Genomic DNA, 20,605 nt, shown 5'->3' with positions numbered 1-20,605 from the left:
CTGGGAGGAGGGTCAGGGCCGTTTGCTCCCCGGAGCTCATCCTGCTGCCCGTGACGGCCGAACATGGACGTGTAGCTGATGTTCAATGAAAGTGGTTTCGATGGTTTGTGTCAAAGGTAATACAGCGTCTTTATCATTTTCTGTGTCGAAAGCCCCCTTTATTGTTTTCTAATTGTATAAAAATTCAACATCAGACACTATTTATCTGTATAGATACACACATGCATAAATATATACAAATATACTCATATACACTCATATACGTGTGTATGATGCTTTAAGGAATGTGAAGGCCTTGTGTTGCTTAGTTTTACCACGAAATGGTTATTTAATGAGGTACAGTGTTTCTCATGTGACATAACAGGTGTAAAGACCAGTTCCGTACGTTGCTTTAGAGGAAATCGTGTGTAGTAGAAACACACAAGTAGTAAAGGTGTAAAAATAAGCGAAGCCCAAGTGTCAGTGGTTAAACCGAGTAGGTAGGTAGAATCAGGTGTGTAAATCATAGTAATTTATTTGTTTTATACATTTGATATTTTATATAAGAATAATGAACATAACCTATAGGGTTTGCATGCTTTCAAGCAGCACCGTAATATATAGCCATGTGTGTGTTGAAGGGGTGTCTGTTATTTGGATCAAGCTCTCGGTCACGGTATCTGCAGCATGAAGATGGTTTCTCCATCAAGATCAGAGCCCCCCCCCTTCGCTGTGGCGGTCAGAGTGATTTGTGTCCACGGTGTTTCTCGAAAGCCTGGCCCAGCATGCGACTGCCGGCACGGCACGGGCGTCGGCTCCGAGGGGGGGTGCTCTCGAACCCCGGTCGCCTGCCTGTCGCGCGCATCATCCCGGATGGATCCGCCGGGCCTCCCCTCGGCAAAAAGCCGCCGAAGTTCTCCTCCGGCGAGACGAGCGAGGGCTCCGGCCTTTGTTTCAGAGCTCTTTGTGCCGCGTCCCAGAAACGAGCCGCGAAGCGGCCGTCTCCAACCCGAAAGCGAGGAAGCGCGGAGCTCAAATTAATCTTTGCCTCTTGATGCGCGTGTCACTCTCCCGCATAATGCAGGGCTTGTTAGGGGGCTTTGCGGTCGTTCGGAAAGTGCCGCCCTCTGGGTTTTTATGATCAATAGTGATTTTGGGGAAATAGTGTTTCCGTTTCACACTCGCGCAAATTAAATAAATAGCAAGAAAAATGAGCACAGGGGCTGTGTGTTTATCCATTTGGGTCCCGGCCGTTCATCCCCGGGTCGGGTCATTCGAGCGCTCGGCCTCGCGCGCGGTAAAGACGGTTTTCGGTCAGCTCGCCGTAGGAGCCGGTCATCTGGGGGCCACTCATGTCCTCATTTTTTTTAAACACCTTTTTTTTTTCGACAGCTTCATAATTATCTGATTGCCTTAAGATTTTGGGCTCATCAAATCTGTATGCCTTGTGGCCCTTCCTTAGCTGTAGTGGACTGTGGTCATTGTATTTCTTTTTTTTAACCTACCCCATAGGTGTAAAAATTAATTTTATTCCATTTGCGCAATAAATTAGGTGGCATGGCGGTGCAGCGGGTAGCACTGCTGCCTCACCGCGCCGGGGCTGTTTGTGTCTATGTTGAGTGCATCTGGCTGAGGCTGTGTGGAGTTGGCACGTTCTCCCCGTGTGTGTAGATTTCCTCGGCGTGCTCTGGTTTCTTCCCACAGTCCAGCGATATGCAGTTCCGGTGACATAGCAACACCGAATTGTCTGTAGGGTGTATGTTGCTGCCCTGCGATGGACTGGCGTCCTGTCCAGGGTGTACCCCTACCCCCTCCAGCCTCGCACGCAGCGATTCTGGGACAGGCTCTGGACCACTGCGACCCTGATTATTTTTATCTTTTTGATTTAACTGTTTGATGAAGTGTGAGCACAGCTCGAATGCAACTAACTGCCCCGAAAAAATCCGGCGACTGACATTTGAGAACCCGGGTCCGTGGGTTGAATACCCAGCTCTAGGGTACAGCAGCAAGACCCGCGTGCCTCTCGGGCCTTCTTCTGGTTTTGGGTCTGGTACACTTGCTGCCCATTTTGCTACCCTCCAAACACAGCCCAGAAGACCCGTTAGTGGTGCGTGTTAGTAGTATGTACGTGTGTGTGTGAGCACAGGGTGACTGACCCCCTCCCCACCAAACACACTCCCCCGATGTGAGACGTGACAGATCCCCAGCTTGGCGAATCGGAAGTCCCCGCTCTGGAGAAAGGGATTTTGCCGCTTTCGCGTGCGCTTTCCCACCCCCACGCCTGCGGGGGGGTTCTGGAGGCCTTGCTACCCCACTCCCTGCAGGTTGGGTGCTGCGCAGCGTGGGGTTTAGTGTGTGTCCCTGGTGGGTTCGCTCCCTATCTCTGGAGGCCCGTGGGTCTAAGTGTAATCTCTGACACCAGCTACTGGAGCACAGACGTCCTCTTTGCAGTGATCACACAGCGATGGCGTGTGTTCTTCCTATGTGTGTGTGTGTGTGCGTGCGTGTGCTTGTTCCCCAGAATGCCCCCTTGACATTGTAGTCATGTTTGTTTACTTCTGTTTCCTCTTAATCAGCGTCAGATGAGTCCCAGAGTCTGTCTCGGGTGGGTCTCTGTGGCCTAAGGTCATTCAAGGTCACACTTCAGTTCTTTAACCAAACAGTCAAACTTTCCAGAGTCTGCAGATTTATTTTGTTCGCGATGGTAAGGTTAGTCGGAGATGAAGTGCGTAGTCATCTCTCATCCTGTCACTCATCAACTTAGTCAGTTCTGGAGTCTGTTGTCCTGTTCGGAGCTCATCGTTCTACATTCCACGCATCTTCACTATTCTTGATGTGGGTGTGGCCAGGGGCGGAGTCAAGAGAAAAGGGGTGGGGTTTGTCTATCTGACCTGGACATTTCTCCTGGTTCAGGATGTTGACTGGATCTGCGGTGGGTGCGCAGGAGACGTGTTATACGAACAAGAGGAGGATTCCAAAACATTTGAAAAAGAGAAAAGCAAAATAAAATATCCAGTACTGTTCTTTTATCCATTTCGAAGGTAACTTTCTGGCGGGAATCCCTGCACTGGGCTCAGTGGCACCCATCTGCGGACGGGTCCCGTGCTCACCAGTTTCACGCAATGTCTCCAGTATTCGACAAACTGCACTCCCAGTCCATTCCTTTTTTTTGGATTTGTTGACGTAAAGCTACCTGGGGAGAGATTGCCGGAAAGTTCACCAAGGACCGGTTCTTTATGCAGCCGGGGTTCGGACCGCACGCGTGACGACGCCTCTGCGACGCCTCTGCTTTCCAGCTCGGGAGTCTGCAGTCAGCCGATAATGGATCTGTAAGCAAAAGGCGTTGTTTACAAATGAAACTATGTCAGATCTAATCTCGGCTGGGATTCTGATGGCTTCATTATGTCGTGAGTCATCGAGCGATGTCTTGTTTCCGGGTTTGCGAGCGGTGACACGACGGGCTTGTCGACGGGGCAGGATGCCGTCACCGTGCTTTGGAGATGGGTGCGACGTGAAGGTCCGGCTGAAGCAGGCATCTCTATGGAGTTTGTTACCTTGTACCTGGTGGTCCTTGGTTCTAATCCCACCTACCTCTTATCACAGTACTGACCTTGTATTGCCTTAGTTAGAATACCACGGTATAAGTGGATAAATCACTATAAGTGGATTAGTATATTAAGTCGGCGTAGACAAAGGCATCAGTTAAATAACTTCTTAGCTCATGTTTTTATAGGAAATGATTGGCAGTATGTGGCCCATTTATACAGCAAGTCTTGCTGTGTCAGTTCAGGGCAAGAACCCTAAACTGGGGCACCGCAGCGGCGAGACTTGAAACGACAACCTTCCGTGCCCTTAACCGCTGCGCTTCATGGCGTCATCGAGATGTCCTCCGTTAAATCTGTGCTCTGGAACCCTGAGCCCAATCTAGATGGATGACCTTCTATTTTAACAGTTTGGGTGCCTGATGAGTGACAGTTTGTGTCCTCCTGTGCTTCTGGTGCTTTTATTTTTTTTAAATATTGGAAAAGTGGTGTGTTCTGTAAGGCCATGCGCGCGACTGTGCATTTCCTTTCCAGAGCGCAGCTGAAGAGATGGAATTTTTGTCCCCATCAGTTTGGAGGAGGAGGAAGAGGACAGTGTTTCATTGCGTGATGCTCCAATCTCTCTTTGACCACCCAGTGCTGCCCCTTGTCATTTAATCGCTGATCTGCGGGTTGCTCTGAAGAGTACGGTCATTATTTACCCTGATTTAACTGATCCATTACTCCGGGGTGATTTCCAGTGTGAGGTTTGAGCACTAAGCTACTGATCATGATTTACCACTGTAAATAGGGTCATTTTTTCTGTATCATTCAAGGTTAGTACCATGATCAAGGGTAGTACAACAGGAGGGGGATTTGAATGGAAGGCGATGGGTCGAACCACTATGCCACCTGCTGCCCTGAACATTTAGGGTTGGGTGGGATTCTGGTGAACTTTGACCTGTGAAATGAACCATAATGTGCAGAAGAGGCCTCTAGAGGGGAAGGTGACAATCCTGAGCCTCAGAGGGGTTTTTCGTGCAAGTGGTGCTCTGAGTGCAGCTGGACCCTGGCAGGCATGCGGGGTGTGTGGTGATCTGCGATGAGGCTGTTGGTTTCACTCCGTTTCTGGAAACCAGCTTGGTTGGCCTGAGCGCGAAAAACACGGGTAGATGTTGTGTTTTTTCAGCACATGGGATCTCCTTCCTGTAGTCGACACCCCCCCACCAACCCCTTTCTCTCTCTCTCACACACGCTAAACGCTTCTCGGTTCCCGGCCATAGGAGGATGAGGGGGGTAGTTATTAGTCCTTATTGTGTGGTCTAGACTGTAAAAAACACCCTGTTCTTTGGATATGTAAAAAGCCTGTTTTAAATTTTAGGGAAACCCATAAAACTTTGTTGTGCCTTTCATATCAGGCTCGGAATTGAAAACAAATGCTGTGCTTCATCCCTTCCCTTTGAACTGCCCCAATTATGGAGCTGTGAAAATAAAAATTGGCCCCTATCCCCCGCACACGCGTGCGCGCACACACACACACAGACACACGCGCACATGCACGCACTTTGTCACCTGATCTTCCCCCGTTCGCTCCCCCGGCATTTGAAAGCGGAGAGGGACGGGAGCGAGGGATCGAGAGGGCCCTCGCTGATGTCAGAGCGAAAAGCCAGAGCAGGAGGCGAGCTGGCGAAATGCAATCCAGCTGCAATCCGACGTGACGCTGGAGAAGCCGAGCGGAGGGGAGCGCGGCGCGGCGGCGTATTCCCAGGGTGCAACTGCTCGCGGCCCTCCTTTGATCTCTTCAAAGCCTCCTGCCTCCTAAGACTGAGAGCCTTGGCTGCTGTTCACTGAAGCTGGTGGGGGCGGGGGAGGGGGGCGGCAGTTTGGGGAGGCACTCCCCTTCCCCCCCCCCCTTCTCCGTGCTGGAATGAATCACCAAGCAGGGGGTGGCTCGGCGTGAACTGGGCAGATTCTGATTGGTGGGTCCGTTTACCTGGCTGTGAGGTGGAGCCTTTCGGGGGGTGGGGGGTGGGGGGTGGGGGGCGTCCCATAATCTTGGGTGCGCAGTTCCACCGCTGTGCCACTCCAGAGGGCGGTGGGGGGCGTGGCGGGATATCACGCCCTCCAGCGGAGCAGAAAATTGCCACACAATGCAGTGATTACACTTGCAGATGTGTCCATATTTATTACCGCGCCGTGTGTACGTCTCTGGCACACGGCTAATGAGCGCGCTCTTTGTTGCCGAGCACGTGCCCCCTCCTTGGTGCCAAACCTCCAGGCGCTGCCTGCCCCTTGGCCCTGGGCCCCATCCGCAGGGATGGCAAAAAAAAAAGTGTAACCCACTACTACAGGCCGAGTAAGGGTATTTACCCCCATTCCAGCCAACCCCTACCACAAGTACAGTTTGGATATTTGCATTCACCTTTTGGGGCCAACGGCCTGTTTCATACAAGTAGAAAACATTCTCAGGAGCACTAGGCATTAGCGTATTTTACCTTTGGAAAGGTAGCGCTGGACGTTGCCATGCCAACCGCAAGTTCCTGTGGGCTGTTGACAGTGAGCCTGGGACCGCCCAGGTGAATCCTCTTCCTTTCATGTCCCCTAGCCATAAACATGACACAGGTGTGCCTGGTTTTGAGCACACCGTTCTTGAACAAGGTGTCTGAAATATAGAGGCAGCCCTGCCCTCCCGACCGTTGGCGCGTCCTGTCCCTCGAGACCAAAGGGATGGGTTGACCAAGCGGGGAAGGCGTTTCTCCTGCAAGAATGGGAGAATGAGCTGGAATCCGATTACAGGTGACCTGCAGTGGTCCGGTCAGGTTATCCAAGGGTTGCATCATTGACCACATCACTCATGACGGCTGTAGACTAACTGGAGCGGATCTCTGGTGAGCCACCCGTGAAGAATCCTGGGAAAGGGTCAGGTCGCCAACGTAGCCGTAGTTGGAAGGGGTCATGCTCTGTAGTTGGCAGCCATAAGGTGACACGTGCGGCATGCTGTACCGGTCATACTGACAGCTGCGGTCAGTCAGCTGAAGAATGCAGTCAGTGGAAGAGGGTTGCAGTGCTCAAGTCTTTGACCACTTTCAGGACTCTGCTTACATTGCCTGTCACTTGATGCTTCTTGCTTTCCTTCCATCGAACAAACTTCCAGGTGCTTTACATATGTTGACTCTTGGTTAGGAATAAAGATACACTTTCATTGTAAAAGATGTGACCTCAACTTTATGAGCACAGGGTCATCTGGTATCTGGGTCTTCATGTAAGGGGTCTCTGTCCGGTATGTCGTTGGCCCACGGTTGGTTGTATTTGTACCACATGGCTGCTTGTAGACTTTGTTCTGTGGAAGAACTGAAGGGGACGTGGCTTCTTCGATGGACCGAAATCCCGAGTAGTTGTTTGAGTGCAGCAGGCGTAGCCGGAGAGCTCCGAATGGGCGTTTATTTGCATGGAGGCGGGGCTTTGAGCCCTGTGTCCCATTCACATTTGTGGCAGCGAGCGTGTGTACGACTGAGAGAAGAGCGAAATGGGAGCTTGGCTGACTAATTCAGAGCCTGAAAAGCAGTTGCTGGGTGTCTTACCAGCTAATCCGCTAGAACGTGGCTAAGCCGCCGCCGTTCAATGGGCAGGCAGCAACACACACACTCTTTGTTTTGTCATCTTTTGTTGTTTTGCTTTTCTTCTCCCACCTCTCGGGGTGATCAACACAAGTGCCGGTTCATGAGTGCTGGTTCAGTCCTCTAGTTCGGAAATGACTCGACATTCTCTTTTCGTCTATCCGTCCACCTGGCTTCTCCAAAGTTACTTTACGATGTAATGTTTGTATACTATGTTTCTCACAGGGATCTATACAGCTGGGCATTCTCACTGCATACATTCAGGGTATGTACCTCGCTCAAGGGTACTACAGCAGGAATGGGCATTCAGGTGCTGCAGTTACAGTGCAGCAGCTTTAAGCAACGCCTTTGAAATACTCTTGAGTGCATCTCTTTATTCTGGGATCCATCGAGGATTGGTTGTGTCTATGATTACTAATAGCTGCTTCTCTGGTTATTAGTAATAATGTGGTATAGGCACAAACAATGCGGTATATTTATTGTACCAGTACAGGTGGTCCTCGACTTACGGTGGGGTTACGTTCCGCGAAACCCATCGAAAGTTGACAATATCGTAAGTCGAAAATGCATTTAATTCACCTTGCGATGAGCATTACGGGCTTGCCGCCGCTGCACAGAATCGTGAGAGAGTATCGCATCGCATATCGTTGCTTGGGAAAAAATCAAAATTCAAAGTGCGGTTTCTACTGAATGTCTGTCGCCAGCTCACCATCGTAAAGTCGAAAAATCGTAAGTCAAACCAGTGTAAGTCGAGGAGCATCTGTACTGCCCTGTAGTTCCCAGCAGTGATGCCAGATGACATGATGATGTTCCGTCTGCTTCAGATGCAGCGCTCAGGATTTTTCTTTTCCCCGCATTGTGTTCCAGCACAGCCTCCTGCCTTCAGGTCCAGGTTAGCTGTCACCTGACAGTGTTTTAGTCTACAAAGGTACAGATAGCCAGATGTATCTGAGGTCCAATAGAAGCTGCTGTGGGATGTACACTGGTGTCACCGCATTGGGATGTGCCTTTACCTCTGCACTTGAACTCATAATACCACGTTCCGCTCGATCTGCCGGAGATGTTGTAACCCTAATGGCTGATTTTTAATACATTTCTTTTGCGCTTGTACGGAGCCAGGGGTGACGTTCCAACAGCGGAATGGTCTATTGTCCATGTTTTGGGGTCCTGTCCCATTCACGGGGACGCTGCTGTACAAGTTTGGGGCAAAGAGTCTTTGGAAAGGTGTGCCGAGCAGCCTCTCGCTCCCAGTGTGGTCTGGAAGGTTCTGAACCCCTTCTGGAAAGCGTGGCGTCCGGCCAGTCTGCGCTGGTTTGCGGGGACCTACGCCGGCTTTTACCGCACTGGCCGTGAATGCGCCCATTCAGTCCTTCCTCGCTGGCCCTGCATCCAAATCATAAATAATCTCTTGGTTTTATGCTGCAGCGGGGCTTCCAGTACATTCCTAAAAATGATGCCCTTTGATTCCATCAGGAAGTGGACAGAGGCCTGCGTGTTCTCATACTTGTGAAAAGTTTATTTCAAGTTCTGGTTCTTTTTGACCGTTTCATAGAAATGGCACGCTGGGCACGCCGAGATTTTTATGGTGTATAGGACGCCTGTAAGATAGCATCACGTCGTCCCCCTGCGGCTGTAAACCATCGTTGTGAAATCAGATCCGATTAGTACCTCATTTAGCGCTCATCACATCTCCACGTTGCTTTGGAGAAAAGCATCTAGAACTGTAATGTGATCTATAGCGATCACGTTTTTTACACCTTCTCCTCGAAAGGGGCGTGGCTTTGGGGCAGTGGGCGTGTCCTTATAGTGTGTCTCATCCTGCACTGGAAGTTTGGGGTTTCGAGGAGATGGGGTGAGCGGACCGGAGAGGGGAGAACGGGGGCAGATGTAGGTGGGTAGGGTGAGACGGAGCGGGGGCGGGGGCGGGGGCACCGGGCCTGCCGACACTGTCACCTCGGTGGAATGTTTGACCTTTCCGGAGCCTTTGATCGCATCAGGTCCCGCTGAGATGACGAGCGTGTGCCCAGCCGCAAGGTGAACATCCTGCCAGGGGGCGCGTCTGCTCTGCCAAACATACCCTCCCAACCCCACTCCCACCAAACTTATATTTACACTGCTGCCTTATCTAACCAGACGTTGCTCACACACACACACACACACACACACACACACACACACACACACACACACACACTAAAAGCTCTCCTCCACAGAAGAATTTTTCATTGCGTGCCACTCATCCCCCCACGCGTTACCCATATTTTTCCTCAATTAATTTAAGGGCGATGCTCGCGCCTCTCTCGAGCCCATTCCGGAACGTTCCTCTTGTATGCGGCGTCCTCTCGTTACACGTGGCCGCCGCCGCCGCTGCCCGAGGCACCTTCGTTAATTGAATTTCGTTACAGCAAGACAACGGCGCGTTGAGGTGCCGACGCATTCTGTAAAGCACCGGGGTTGGAACCGGCAAGCAGCATTTTGGAAGCACCCGGACGCTCTTGCCTCATCCTTATTGCATCCTTATTGAGGTGGGACTCCAGGACCGTGCGTCTTTGAGGGTTCGATACCAAGGGATTTGAGCCGCGCTTCAAAGAGAGTATAAGGAGTGCAGTCAGAACATTTCCATACCTAGAAGCAAAGTGGCTTTTTACGATTATGATTATTATTATTCATATATCTGCTTTTCTCCAGGAAAACTTACAATGTTGGGTTTGTGCACTAAGCCACTTATTATGATTTATACATTTATATAGCAGGGTAATTTTTACCCGAGGTACCTTGGAGGGGTTTGAACTTGCAAGATAGGGGCTCCAACTGCTTCACCACCTGCTGTCTGTAAGGTGCTCCGCTTAGCCTCGTTCCTACAGACAGACCGGCCCACTTGTCACTGGGCACAAGGTGCAGCACAGCCCAAGAGGGAAGATTCAGGAGACACAGAGGTGCAGAAGCCCGTCTAGTCCCGGTTTCCCCCGACCCCTTTTCGGGGGGGGAAGGGGGGGTGCGGAATTGTGTGCCGAGCGCGAGGAGCCCGCTTTGCAAGTCCTGCGCCAGGATGTTGGCATGTGGCCTCAAATCCGATCCTGGTCTTCGGGGCGAGAGGGCGGGTTTGATCTCTGCAGCGATAGAGGTCATGGACGGGTGGGCATCCCGGGGTGGTGGGGGTGGGCGCAGGTATTTATTAGCCTTGGAATCTGTCGCCACCTCCTCGAGTTACCGTCCTCCCGACGGCAGGCGAAATCCGTCACGTGGCGCAGCGCCTGCTTGGTTATAGCCGGGGGGGAGAGGAGTCCTGGTTGCATATAAATTACAGGAGTGAAGTGTAATTATTATTAAAACCTCGCTTCCCATTTGCCTTCCTGCAAAAGTATGATAATTGAGTCCAGCGAAGGGGGGCGGGGCTGTCTGGGACACCAGCGAGTCCCGGTGGAAAGAACGAGGAAGAGGGCAGCAAAGCTCCTTGCGTTGGACCTTCAAACGTTGGACTTCCTCGCCTCATGGGGGTATCAATGCCCCACCCCCCCAGCCTTGGCCACATGTGTACAGGTATAAGTGCACACAAACACAGAGCCCTGATCGACTGGAGCCGGAACCCCCGTGTGCCAACAGCCCTCCGACATGAAAAGTGTTTTTTTCCCTTCCCATGATGCAATGGGGCCATATCCTGGTGAATTTGTAGTGCTTCTCTCTCTCCCCCGCCACCCCTCGCTCGCCCTGAGGGCAGTCAGGAGCTGGACCTCTTGGTTCCAGCCAGGCCGTTTGGAAGCCCCCTTCCCACACAATGACCGCCCTCCCTACCCCCCCACCCCAAACCACATCTGAGCCTTTTGAAAAGGGTCTCGGCCCCGGCTTAGCCGGGAAACGCGAGACGGAACATTTCATTTCAATCTGTGCCGCCTCTCTGAAAATATGAATAGAGGCCCTATAAGCCTATTATTGCGAACGACAGCAGTGGAATGGAGCTCCTCCATCTCGCACCCGACCACGTGAACCGCTGAGCCGGCGGAACTGGCCCCCCAATCGATTCGGCATGCCGGTCAGCCGCGGCTGCCCCCGTTGCTGGCCACTTGGAAAGAACAACTCGTAGTGTGGTGGTTAGCGCTGTTTCCTTTGGACCTGAAGGTTGCGGGGTTGAATCCCATGTCCGGCTGTATTATGTTGCGTGAGGTAGTTACCCCACTATATAAATGGGTTGATAATTCTAGGTTCCTTAACATTGTAAGGCCCTTTGGAGAAGAGCAACGACTAAATTAATAAATGTAAGTGGGCGGGACTTTAAAAATGACCCACCTGAGCCAGTCAGGGGGGCTGTAGCCTGGTGATTGTTCCACCGCGGTAACTTACTGCAGCCTCTACTCTGGGTGTTTTTATAACACGCAAGTTTACAAGCTGCTGGAAAGAATTAGGAAACCAGTAGGGGGTGTAGCCTTGAATTTGAAGCACTTGGGTTCAAATCCTACCTCATGCTGTGGTGCCCATGATCAAGGTATGTAGTTTACCTTGATACAGTAAAAATCACCTGCTCTGTGAATGGGTAAATAAGTAGTTATGCGGTAAAGGTAGTAGTGTGTTTCGTGGTTCTCAAGAGGTGCCATTAGCAAACACACTTCTTGGTGGGGGGGCCCTATGCTGCGCTCCACTCTTTGTTCCTCGGGGCAGAGAACCCGACACCCCCCACCCCCCACCAACACCACCTCTGTGCACCATAACCACATGCCCTCCCGTGTGGGGTCATCAGAGGTCAGCCAGTCCTGACCGAACGACCCCCCCTCCCCCCTTCCCATGCAAGCGGTCGAGGAGCCGTCTGGCGCGCGCACCGCAGTCCGGGCTCCAGCTCCGGCAAGGGGCGACCGTGCGGTCAAGGGGCGTGACCCCCGAAGCGAGAGAGGATTCCTTCACTGTGCATGTGGCTCACATGGAAAACGAGCCGGTTTGTTTCATACGTTTCAACCGGAGAATTTTGACCGCTTTGAACGAAATCTGAGATTGAAACGGTTAATGCTCTGTCATTTATTCATGATCTTTTTTTTTATGGAGAATAAGCGTGTTGCGATTATTGGTTGTGCTGTTGTGACGCTTTGATACGAACTGAGGATGATGATGATGCTGATGATGACGATGATGGAAAAATGAACGTGAATGTCGCTTGTCCGCCCGTGCTGAGACGGCAGTGACCGCGGGCGCTGCCCTTCCCGTGAACGCTGTTCTGGTAGTTTCTGCTGAACCTCGGGGCGTCGTGGCAGGGGTACGACCGACCGGCACAGCGGTGCAGCGGGCACCGCTGCGGATCTGATCTCTGCGAGTTGTGTGCGTTTCTGCCGGGTGCTCCTGTGTCTGAGATTTGTGTGTGTGTGTGTGTGTGTGTGTGTGTGTGTGTGTTTAAACACTGCATCATGGGTGCTAGCAGGCCAGTGTTAGGTGCTTTGTCTCCATTTCCCTGCATGGGGTTTGGGTGGGGTTCCGAGAGCTGTGTTTATAGGGAAAAGGGGTGTGTATGGGGTGTGTGTGTGTGTGTGTGCGTCGTCTTCCTGCTTGGCAGACGGCTGCCAGGGCTCTCTGCGGTTCATTTGCATGTGTGGCATTTGGAGACGCCCCCCCCCCCCCCCACACCCCGATGCAGAGTCCTCTGCCCCCCCCCCCCGTTCGCTCCCAAGTCGAAGAGGAGACTGCAGCTTAAAAGCAAATCCTCAAGGTTCTTATCTCCTTCCCACAGGAGAGCAAATGTGAGCTGAAAGGCGTTAAATTAGGAGGGGAGAGCGAACGAGTCGCCGAGTCGCCGAGCCGCCGCCACGTAGGCCGGCCGCGAACAGGGCGACTACCTGGCGATACATTCTCTTTAGGCCGGATAAGACGTCTTAAAGCTGCTTATTTCTGTCATTTTACCAAGATTATTTTTACCCTTTTGACCTGGTTCTCGACACGTTATTTATTACTGCCCTCCGCGTGAATGTTTCCTTATTTATTGTTTCGTTATTTTCCCTCCGCTGCGTCATGCCGGATGAGTGGGGGATGCGAACTCACCCTCTGCTTCTCTGTAGATGGCTGAAGCCGTTAGTCTACGGTCAAAGGACCCGGGTTCGAATCCGCCTCCTGCCGTAGCAGCCTTGAAAGCACCCAGACTGATGCGATAAAAATTACCCTGCTGTACAAGTAGGTTGGAATACAAACCTCACGTTCTAAGTCACCCTAGACATAGGTGTCAGATAAAAAGATAATAATAATAATAATAATAATTATTATTATTATTATTATTATTATCAGAGTTGGACCTGTTTGGTTGTATCTGTCACTTGCATGTCCATTCTCAGTGTCTCTTCCTGCTGGACACTTTAAACACTTGTTGACAGTGTTGAAAAACTAGCTTTAAGTGGACTAAGTGTGTTAAAGGGTCGTTTATCAGCCGCCCAATACTACGTGCATTAAGGGGGGGGGGGGGTGTGGGTGTGTGTGTGTGTGCGGTGTCCTCCGATAGGCTCTTGGTACGGACCTGGACTGTAACAATGCACACTGAACGTCAACACTCGCGGTGATGCTGCCATGGCAACTGCGTGGACGTTTGACTGAGAGATCCACAAACGGAGGTCAATACCTGTGACGACATCCCTCTCGTGACGCCGAGGTGATGGATCCTCGGTGGGCGGGGCGCACTGACCCCCCCGGGCTGCGCTGTCCCCGATGCGGAGCGGAGACATCTGTCTGGGGGTGCGGCGCCGGGTGTCGGGCTGCTGTCGCAAACTCCGCCCCCCGACACTTTAATAACGTCCTTTGATCGCAGAGTTGAGGCGTGTCCCAAAGGACCCCCACAAATATAACCAGCATTTTTGGTGAAGGAGAAAATATGAATAATTTCACCATCGCTGCTGGGTGTAACATTGTTGTTGTTGTTATCATGTCAAAGGTTTAATAAGTATATGCTTTTCTGAAACATGTAAAAATCTATGAATATGTCACCATATCAGACACGATTATTATTATTTATTCATTAGTCTTAATGTTTTTCTCCAAAACGACTCACATTGATTTACCCCTCTATACAGCAGGGTAATTTTCACTACGAAATCACGGTAAGTACCTCGATCAAGGGCACAACAGCTGGAGCACGGGTTCAAATTCAGGTCCGTTTGTTGCGATATGTTGGTTTTAAACGCTGCGCCACCTACTGCCCCCGGGGTATTAATTACATATTTTCTCCGGACGAGCCAAGCAACAGGCTGCTTATTCTGGGACGGCGGTTGACATGTTTGGACGGTCAGTGTTTCCTCCCCGCAGTTCGGGTGTGTGTCACTGCAGCGTCCACGCGCCCGGCAGGGATGGTTAACAGCCGTTAAGAAAATAAATGTGAATAGTGAGTTGTTTTCCATTTCTTCCATTGTGAGATCAGTGGCGTGTGACCGCTGAGTTTGACCGCTCTCCCCTCTCTCCCCAGTCGAACAAGGTGCCCGTGGTCCAGCCGTCGCACGCGGTCCACCCGCTCACGCCGCTCATCACGTACAGCGACGAACACTTCGCCCCCGGACCGCACTCGGGGCACCACGCCCAGGAAGTCAACCCCAAGCAAGGTAGGCTGGACGTGACGGCGTTCGCCTCGAACCGTCGAGTTCACCGGAACCGCGGCGGTTGGGGTGGGGGAAGCTGCTGACCCTTCGCGGAGTGTGTATCTGCGCGGTGTGTCATCTCGTGTGTTTCTCCGCACCGAGGCCCTCAGAATTAGTCCTTAAAGTGATTGCCGGTGTTAATGGGCTGTGTGTGTGTGTGTGTGTGTGTGTGTGTGTGTGTGTGAGAAAGCCCAAAAGGGTAAAGCTTCTGATCCCCACTTGCACTCACACTCACCACACATGATATTTACCGGGGTTGGCAGTGCAGCCAATAAAGGCCGGCCAGGTGGATGTCCAGTCCCGTCCTTTACACCTCGCCGCCCCCCATGGTGTCCCTCGGAGCAGGATCTCCGCTCACCGCTGCCCCCTATCGCTCCATATCGGGGCATCTGCTATTTGCCCCTTGTAATTTCACGTGTGTAAATCCTCCCCGAGGAGTGTATTTACTCTGCTCTGAATGCGAGATTAATGTTATCTGCCGCACTAAAGCGGTTTTTCTCCCCGTTAGTTTGTTTTACCCCCTGTGAGTTACTTGATGGGTCGGCTGGAAAACCACTTTAGAGCCCTAATAATGTTTTTCTGAATCGGGAAGCAGTGTTCGTGGTACATCGAGAAGTTTTTGTGATGGACTTAAGTTGATACGCCGCATGTCTCTTTTCTGGGCTCGTCGCTGGGCGCATCCCCGCTATTCGGTAGAAGTAAAGCTCTATTAAAGGAGGATTAAGTGAGCTTCGGCGTGTCATGTTCCGCTCGCTCGCTCGCTCGCTCGCTCTCGAACCGTGGCGCTCGGGGATTTTATAGGCGCGTTGGGGAAGAGTCCGCGGCTCCTTGCTCTCTACCGATCCTCCTCCCCGGGGCTGAAAGCTGCCCGTGCTGCACCGCTTCAAGGGTACGGTGGGAGTCTGGGTTTCATTGCAGCTCAGTATCGACACCACCTGGAGGCGGAGTCACTGCTTGTGCCCGTTCTGATTGGCTCCTTGGGTCTTATGCTAATCTTTGACTCCTTCCCAGCTGGTGAAAGGCAGATCTGGAGGGAAAGGATTTCTGTTTATTTTTTTCAGTGCCAATCAAGTGCTCGGTGAGATGAAGTTTGGATCCAAGGTCTGTAACGATACCTTGTTTCCTACGGAGGACGCTAGGTAGCACCATGTCCTGGGGTCCAGTGGACGTGGAGGAGGGTCGCCGCGTCCCCAGCACTGGGACCTTGACGGTGGCCGAACAGGGTGGAAGGTCACCCCTCCCCGCGGAGGAAAAACAGAGCCGTTACAGTGTTGTGGTCGCGACCCCTCGGCGTACCTCCTCCTACAGGGGTCCTCCTTTAAGTCTGCTTTGAAAGGCCGTTCTCTGCGGGGGATTACGCCTCGGAGTTAATCTCGAGACAGTTGCTTTCTTTCTCCGCCTGTACGGCTTTGTAACAGCGAAGGGAGGGGGAGGGTGGCGCTCGTCTGACGGGCCCTTTCAAACTCCTTGTTTTGTCCTGTTAAGCTACGACGGAGCGATGTGCTCTTGACCCCGGTTCCCCGAACACCGCCGCCGAGGGGCTTAACGGGGATACCGGTGACAGTCATGAGCCCAACGAATAGTGTCGCGGATGAGCGTTGATAAAACCGAGACACCGGCCTTAATTCGCCCCCGATCAGCTTTGGCGGCAGCAACCTGGAGAGTCCAGGGGTGCGATTGTCTCCAGGTCCATCATGGGGTCTCATCTCACTGCTTGTCCGTCCTAGAATCCAGCTCCGTTAGCGTGACTGGGTGGAACTCGTGCAAGTCCACCATTAATCCGTCTGTTCACCTAGTAACAGTAACCGCTTGCAGGTCATGGTGGTCCAGAGTCTATCCAGGAGACGTGACGTGTGTGGCAGGGTGCGGCTCCCTGGTCAGGATGCAAATCAGTCACCCACACTCATTCACCCACTCGCTACAGGCAATTTAGCCACTTATTCATCTGGAACAAGTCTGTTGAGTGTGGGAGGAAACCAGAGCACCTGGTGGAAACTCACGTGAACGTGGGGAGAACATGTAAACACCCCAAAGACCGAGCTGGATTTGAACCCATCTCCTTCGTGTTGATTCCTTCTCTCATGTAAGAGAGCACCCTTTTTGGGTTACTTGTGCTCGAGTGAACTTTGACCCGTCCGGACGGGCCCGCTCCAGGATTTCGACTTAGTGCCGCACCCCTTCGGAACGCCACGCTCAGCACAACCCAAACCTCTGCTGATGTTGTGAACGTTTGGAGACGACGATGCTGTCGAAAGGTTTTGGAAATGCTGGGTTTGCAGCGATCATCCGTGACCGATGTTCTTAACACGGTGGTCTCCCCCTCCCCCCACCAGGAATGCCAAGGCATCATCCAGGGCCCGACATGCCCAACTTCTACCCCCTGTCTCCCGGAGGAGTCGGTCAAATCACCCCGCCTCTCGGATGGTAAGTCCCCCCCACTGCCTCCTTCGCTCTGAGGGAGGTGAACCCTGCGGTGGAAAAGCCAGATGTTTCCACCCACGAAGGACCCGCCGAGGCCCTCGATTCTGCCGCGGTTTTGGAGGCGTACCTCGGTCGGACCACGGCAGACGTTCGTCTGTCTCTAAACACCCCTCCTTCTCAAAGGCCTCCGTGGTGCAGCTTCGAACCCTGCTCCACAGCCCACGCTGGGGGTGGGTCAATGGGTCCCTCCGTCCCTTTTGGTCAAGGGATCCTTCCTCCGAGCGTACCGCCTTCCCCGCCTCGGATCGGTGGACCTCCTCCAGCGGATGTGGTCCAGGGCTTGAACCTTAAACGCTCTTTAATGGGGAACAGGACATAGAGGTGAAAACCGTGGGTTTGCCTGGGTTACAGGTGGCCGTTGGGAACATTTACCTGATCCCTCCTCCAAAACAAGTTTACAGTGATTTTCCTGTTTATACAGCTGGGTAGTTTTTACCAGAGCAATTCCTTGATCAAACACTCTACAGCAGGAGGTGGGATTTGAACCCACAACCTTTAGATGTGATGGCGGACCCCCTAGCCAGCGTGCATTTACCCCACACTCTTCATGTTTGTGTGGCTTCCAGTACCTTGCTTTTACTCTTCTGACCCACGACAAATATTTTTTGAAATCAGCAACTATAAAGAACAAATCTTTAACTAATTCCTGCATTTATTTAAATCGTAGAGTAGAAGGGAAAAGTAAGTTGAGCAAAATGTAATGAAATAAAGAGAAAATAAAGAGAAAATTCATTGTTCTTACTTCTTATGCAAATTTAAAAGGTGTCTAGTGAAGAGTGTATAGGTGCACAGGGATAAAATGAAAAAACAGGGTAAAAAAGCCTGCAGCACAGGGTGAACAGATATGCAGGACTATGTTTGGTACCATAACTATGTGCGCGATTGAAAAAAGCTCTGCGGACGCACTGGAATGGAAAAATTTAAATATTTTTTTTATGAAAAGAGGAAAACGCTGAAGGTAAAACGGCATTAAAAAAATGCGGGAACGGTAAATTTTGGCGTGTTTCCGTTTTCCTGAGACGTCTCCGTTTAATCGGTTGGCTGTGACGTGGATGCAGCGTTTGGGTGGTTCTGCGGTGCAGGAACGAGGGCGTAGCCACGTGCTCTTTGCTCCAGGCCTCTTCCTCTTTTTAGCCCCTCGCACCCGTGGCCTGTGCCTTTGGGTACTGCAGGTAAACTCAATTAGCGGGGCGCTGGCTGCCTCCCCGGGTACCATTAACCATAGTCCCGGGGGGTGGGATCCACCATGCGAGACAGTGCCCGTGCCTTCGGGCTATGTCCCAGGTGCTGCGGTGCATTCTGGGAAACGGTGCTCGCCTCGCGACTTGGCAGCGTGCGGATTTCCGCGATCCCTTCGGCGCAAAGCCGTTTCGTTCGCGTCCGAATGGTGCGGCATCCCCCTTGTTTCCAGAAGTCCTTTTCCAAACGTCCCCAGACGAGATTAGAGACGCCGCGTTCCGACACGTCGTACTTCCCCCTCTGTGTCACCCGACAGGCCGAGGCCATAAAAGGCGCTACGGGGTTCAGACGTTGTCGTTCCTGTTGCTTCTTGCTGTCTTTAAGGCTCATCTATCATGGGTATTTTCTCCACACGTGTAGCGTAATCGGTGGGAATTGGGTACAGGGATTTTTGTTAAGTGTTTTTCATCTCGAGAGGAGTTAGTGGATCCCGCTTCCTGGTTGTTGGGCCGAGGACCCTCACGTCGGCGTATTTTCCTCCAGGTTTTCCCACCACATGGTGCCCGGACCGCCGGGGCCACACGCCACGGGCATCCCCCACCCCGCCATCGTGAACCCGCAGGTTAAACACGAGCCTCAAGGTGACGCCGACCTCATGCACATGTGAGTTCCTCTCTCTAGCTCATCAACAGTGTCGTTTTGCTGATGCTTGTGCCACGGAATTTACTGCGTTTCACCCATTTTTACAGCAGGGTAATTTTTACACTACCTATTCAGTGTAACTACATTCATTAAGGGTACGGCAGCAGGGTCGTTTCTCCTGTTTCGCTTCTGGGTAACTATATTGATTAAGGATGGTATAGCGGGGGGGGGGGGGTTGGACCACAGTCCTGCTCTCCAGTGGGTCTGGGGTTCGAATCCCGCTTGGGGTGCCTTGCGGCGGACTGGCGTCCCGTCCTGGGTGTGTCCCCTCCCCCTCCGGCCTTACGCCCTGTGTTGCCGGGTTATGTTCCGGTTCCCCGTGACCCCGTATGGGACAAGCGGTTCTGGAAATGTGTGTGTGTGTGTGTGGTATAGCAGGGTAATTTTTACCATACCGGTTCTCGGTGAGTACATTGGTCGGTGGTTCTACAGCAAAGTAATTTTTACCATACCGGTTCTGGGTGAGTACATTGATCAGAGGTCCTACAGCAGAGTAATTTTTACCGTACTGGTTCTGGGCGAGTACATTGATCGGTGGTTCTACAGTAGCTGAGTCTGGGGGTCTAACAGCTGACAACCTTTCGGTTACACACGTATGTCCCTCACCGCCGCTCCACCGGCTGTATTTACTTTACTGATGCTCTGTTTTTCCGTATTTTTAAAATATACATACATTTTTACGCAGTGAATTTCGAATGTATCGGTAACGTGAAGGTTTTCAGATGGATCCTCCTTCCTTTAGATGTTCTGGTTTGACATGGGCAGCGTTCAGGGTGCGAACACGTGACCGTGCTTCAGGAGACCGTGCTTGCGAGCGTTTCCCTTCCTCGAGGAGGCGGCCGTGAGGGTGATGTGTCCGTCGCTGCTGTTGCTGCTCGGCGTTTCTGGATGTTTCCAGAACAAACAGCAGCCGCCTGGGGAACGCGGTTAAGGTTCAGGAGAACCGAGGGAACGAGGGCCACCGGGGCAGCGTCGCGTCGCCCCATTGTTTGCCTCGGCTGAGCTTTTTTTGTGTGTGTGTGTGTGTGTGTGTGTGTCCGTCCGTCCGTCCCACCCCTTCCACAGGAAACCTCAACACGAACAGAGAAAGGAGCAGGAGCCCAAAAGACCTCACATCAAGAAGCCTCTAAACGCGTTCATGCTCTACATGAAAGAGATGCGGGCGAACGTGGTGGCCGAGTGCACGCTGAAGGAGAGCGCCGCCATCAACCAGATCCTGGGCAGGAGGGTGCGTGGAGACGGCGCGGAGACGTCGGGTGGGGGTCGGGGGGGGGGGGGTGCCCGTTGCTCTGCCCCGGCCCATTAACCGTAAACAAGGCCAGGGAGCGGACAGTTATCGAAATTGGCTGAAAAATGCAGCGGCCTTGAAACGACAAGCCGTATCCCCCACCCCCCCCAAACTGTAGAAAGGAGCCACTAAATGTATTTAATGCCTTAACTAAAGCTGGGGCAGATCAGGCAGAGAGCCACAGCAAAGCGTCGTCTGCGGCCGCGCGCCGTAATTGCTCTCTGACACAGTGTGCGGGGGGGAAGGGAT

General features: G+C 52.3%; 1 protein-coding gene across 6 annotated transcripts in view; it reads left to right on the top strand.

Moving 5' to 3' along the window:
• lef1 (lymphoid enhancer-binding factor 1) overlaps window positions 1-20,605 on the top strand; it is a 35,192-nt gene that overhangs the window by 5,687 nt on the left and 8,900 nt on the right. For all 6 annotated transcript variants that reach the window (XM_018735618.2, XM_018735617.2, XM_018735616.2 and 3 more), the window contains exons 4-7: window positions 14,538-14,670; window positions 17,040-17,130; window positions 18,910-19,029; window positions 20,134-20,296. In XM_018735618.2, coding sequence (XP_018591134.1) covers window positions 14,538-14,670; window positions 17,040-17,130; window positions 18,910-19,029; window positions 20,134-20,296 — 507 coding nt within the window. The remainder of the gene's footprint in view (window positions 1-14,537; window positions 14,671-17,039; window positions 17,131-18,909; window positions 19,030-20,133; window positions 20,297-20,605) is intronic.

This window comes from Scleropages formosus, chromosome 16, assembly GCF_900964775.1.
Source record: "Scleropages formosus chromosome 16, fSclFor1.1, whole genome shotgun sequence".
Classification (NCBI taxonomy): Eukaryota; Metazoa; Chordata; class Actinopteri; order Osteoglossiformes; family Osteoglossidae; genus Scleropages; species Scleropages formosus.
Note: the sequence above shows the minus strand (reverse complement) of the source record. Positions and strands in the feature narration are given on the sequence as shown.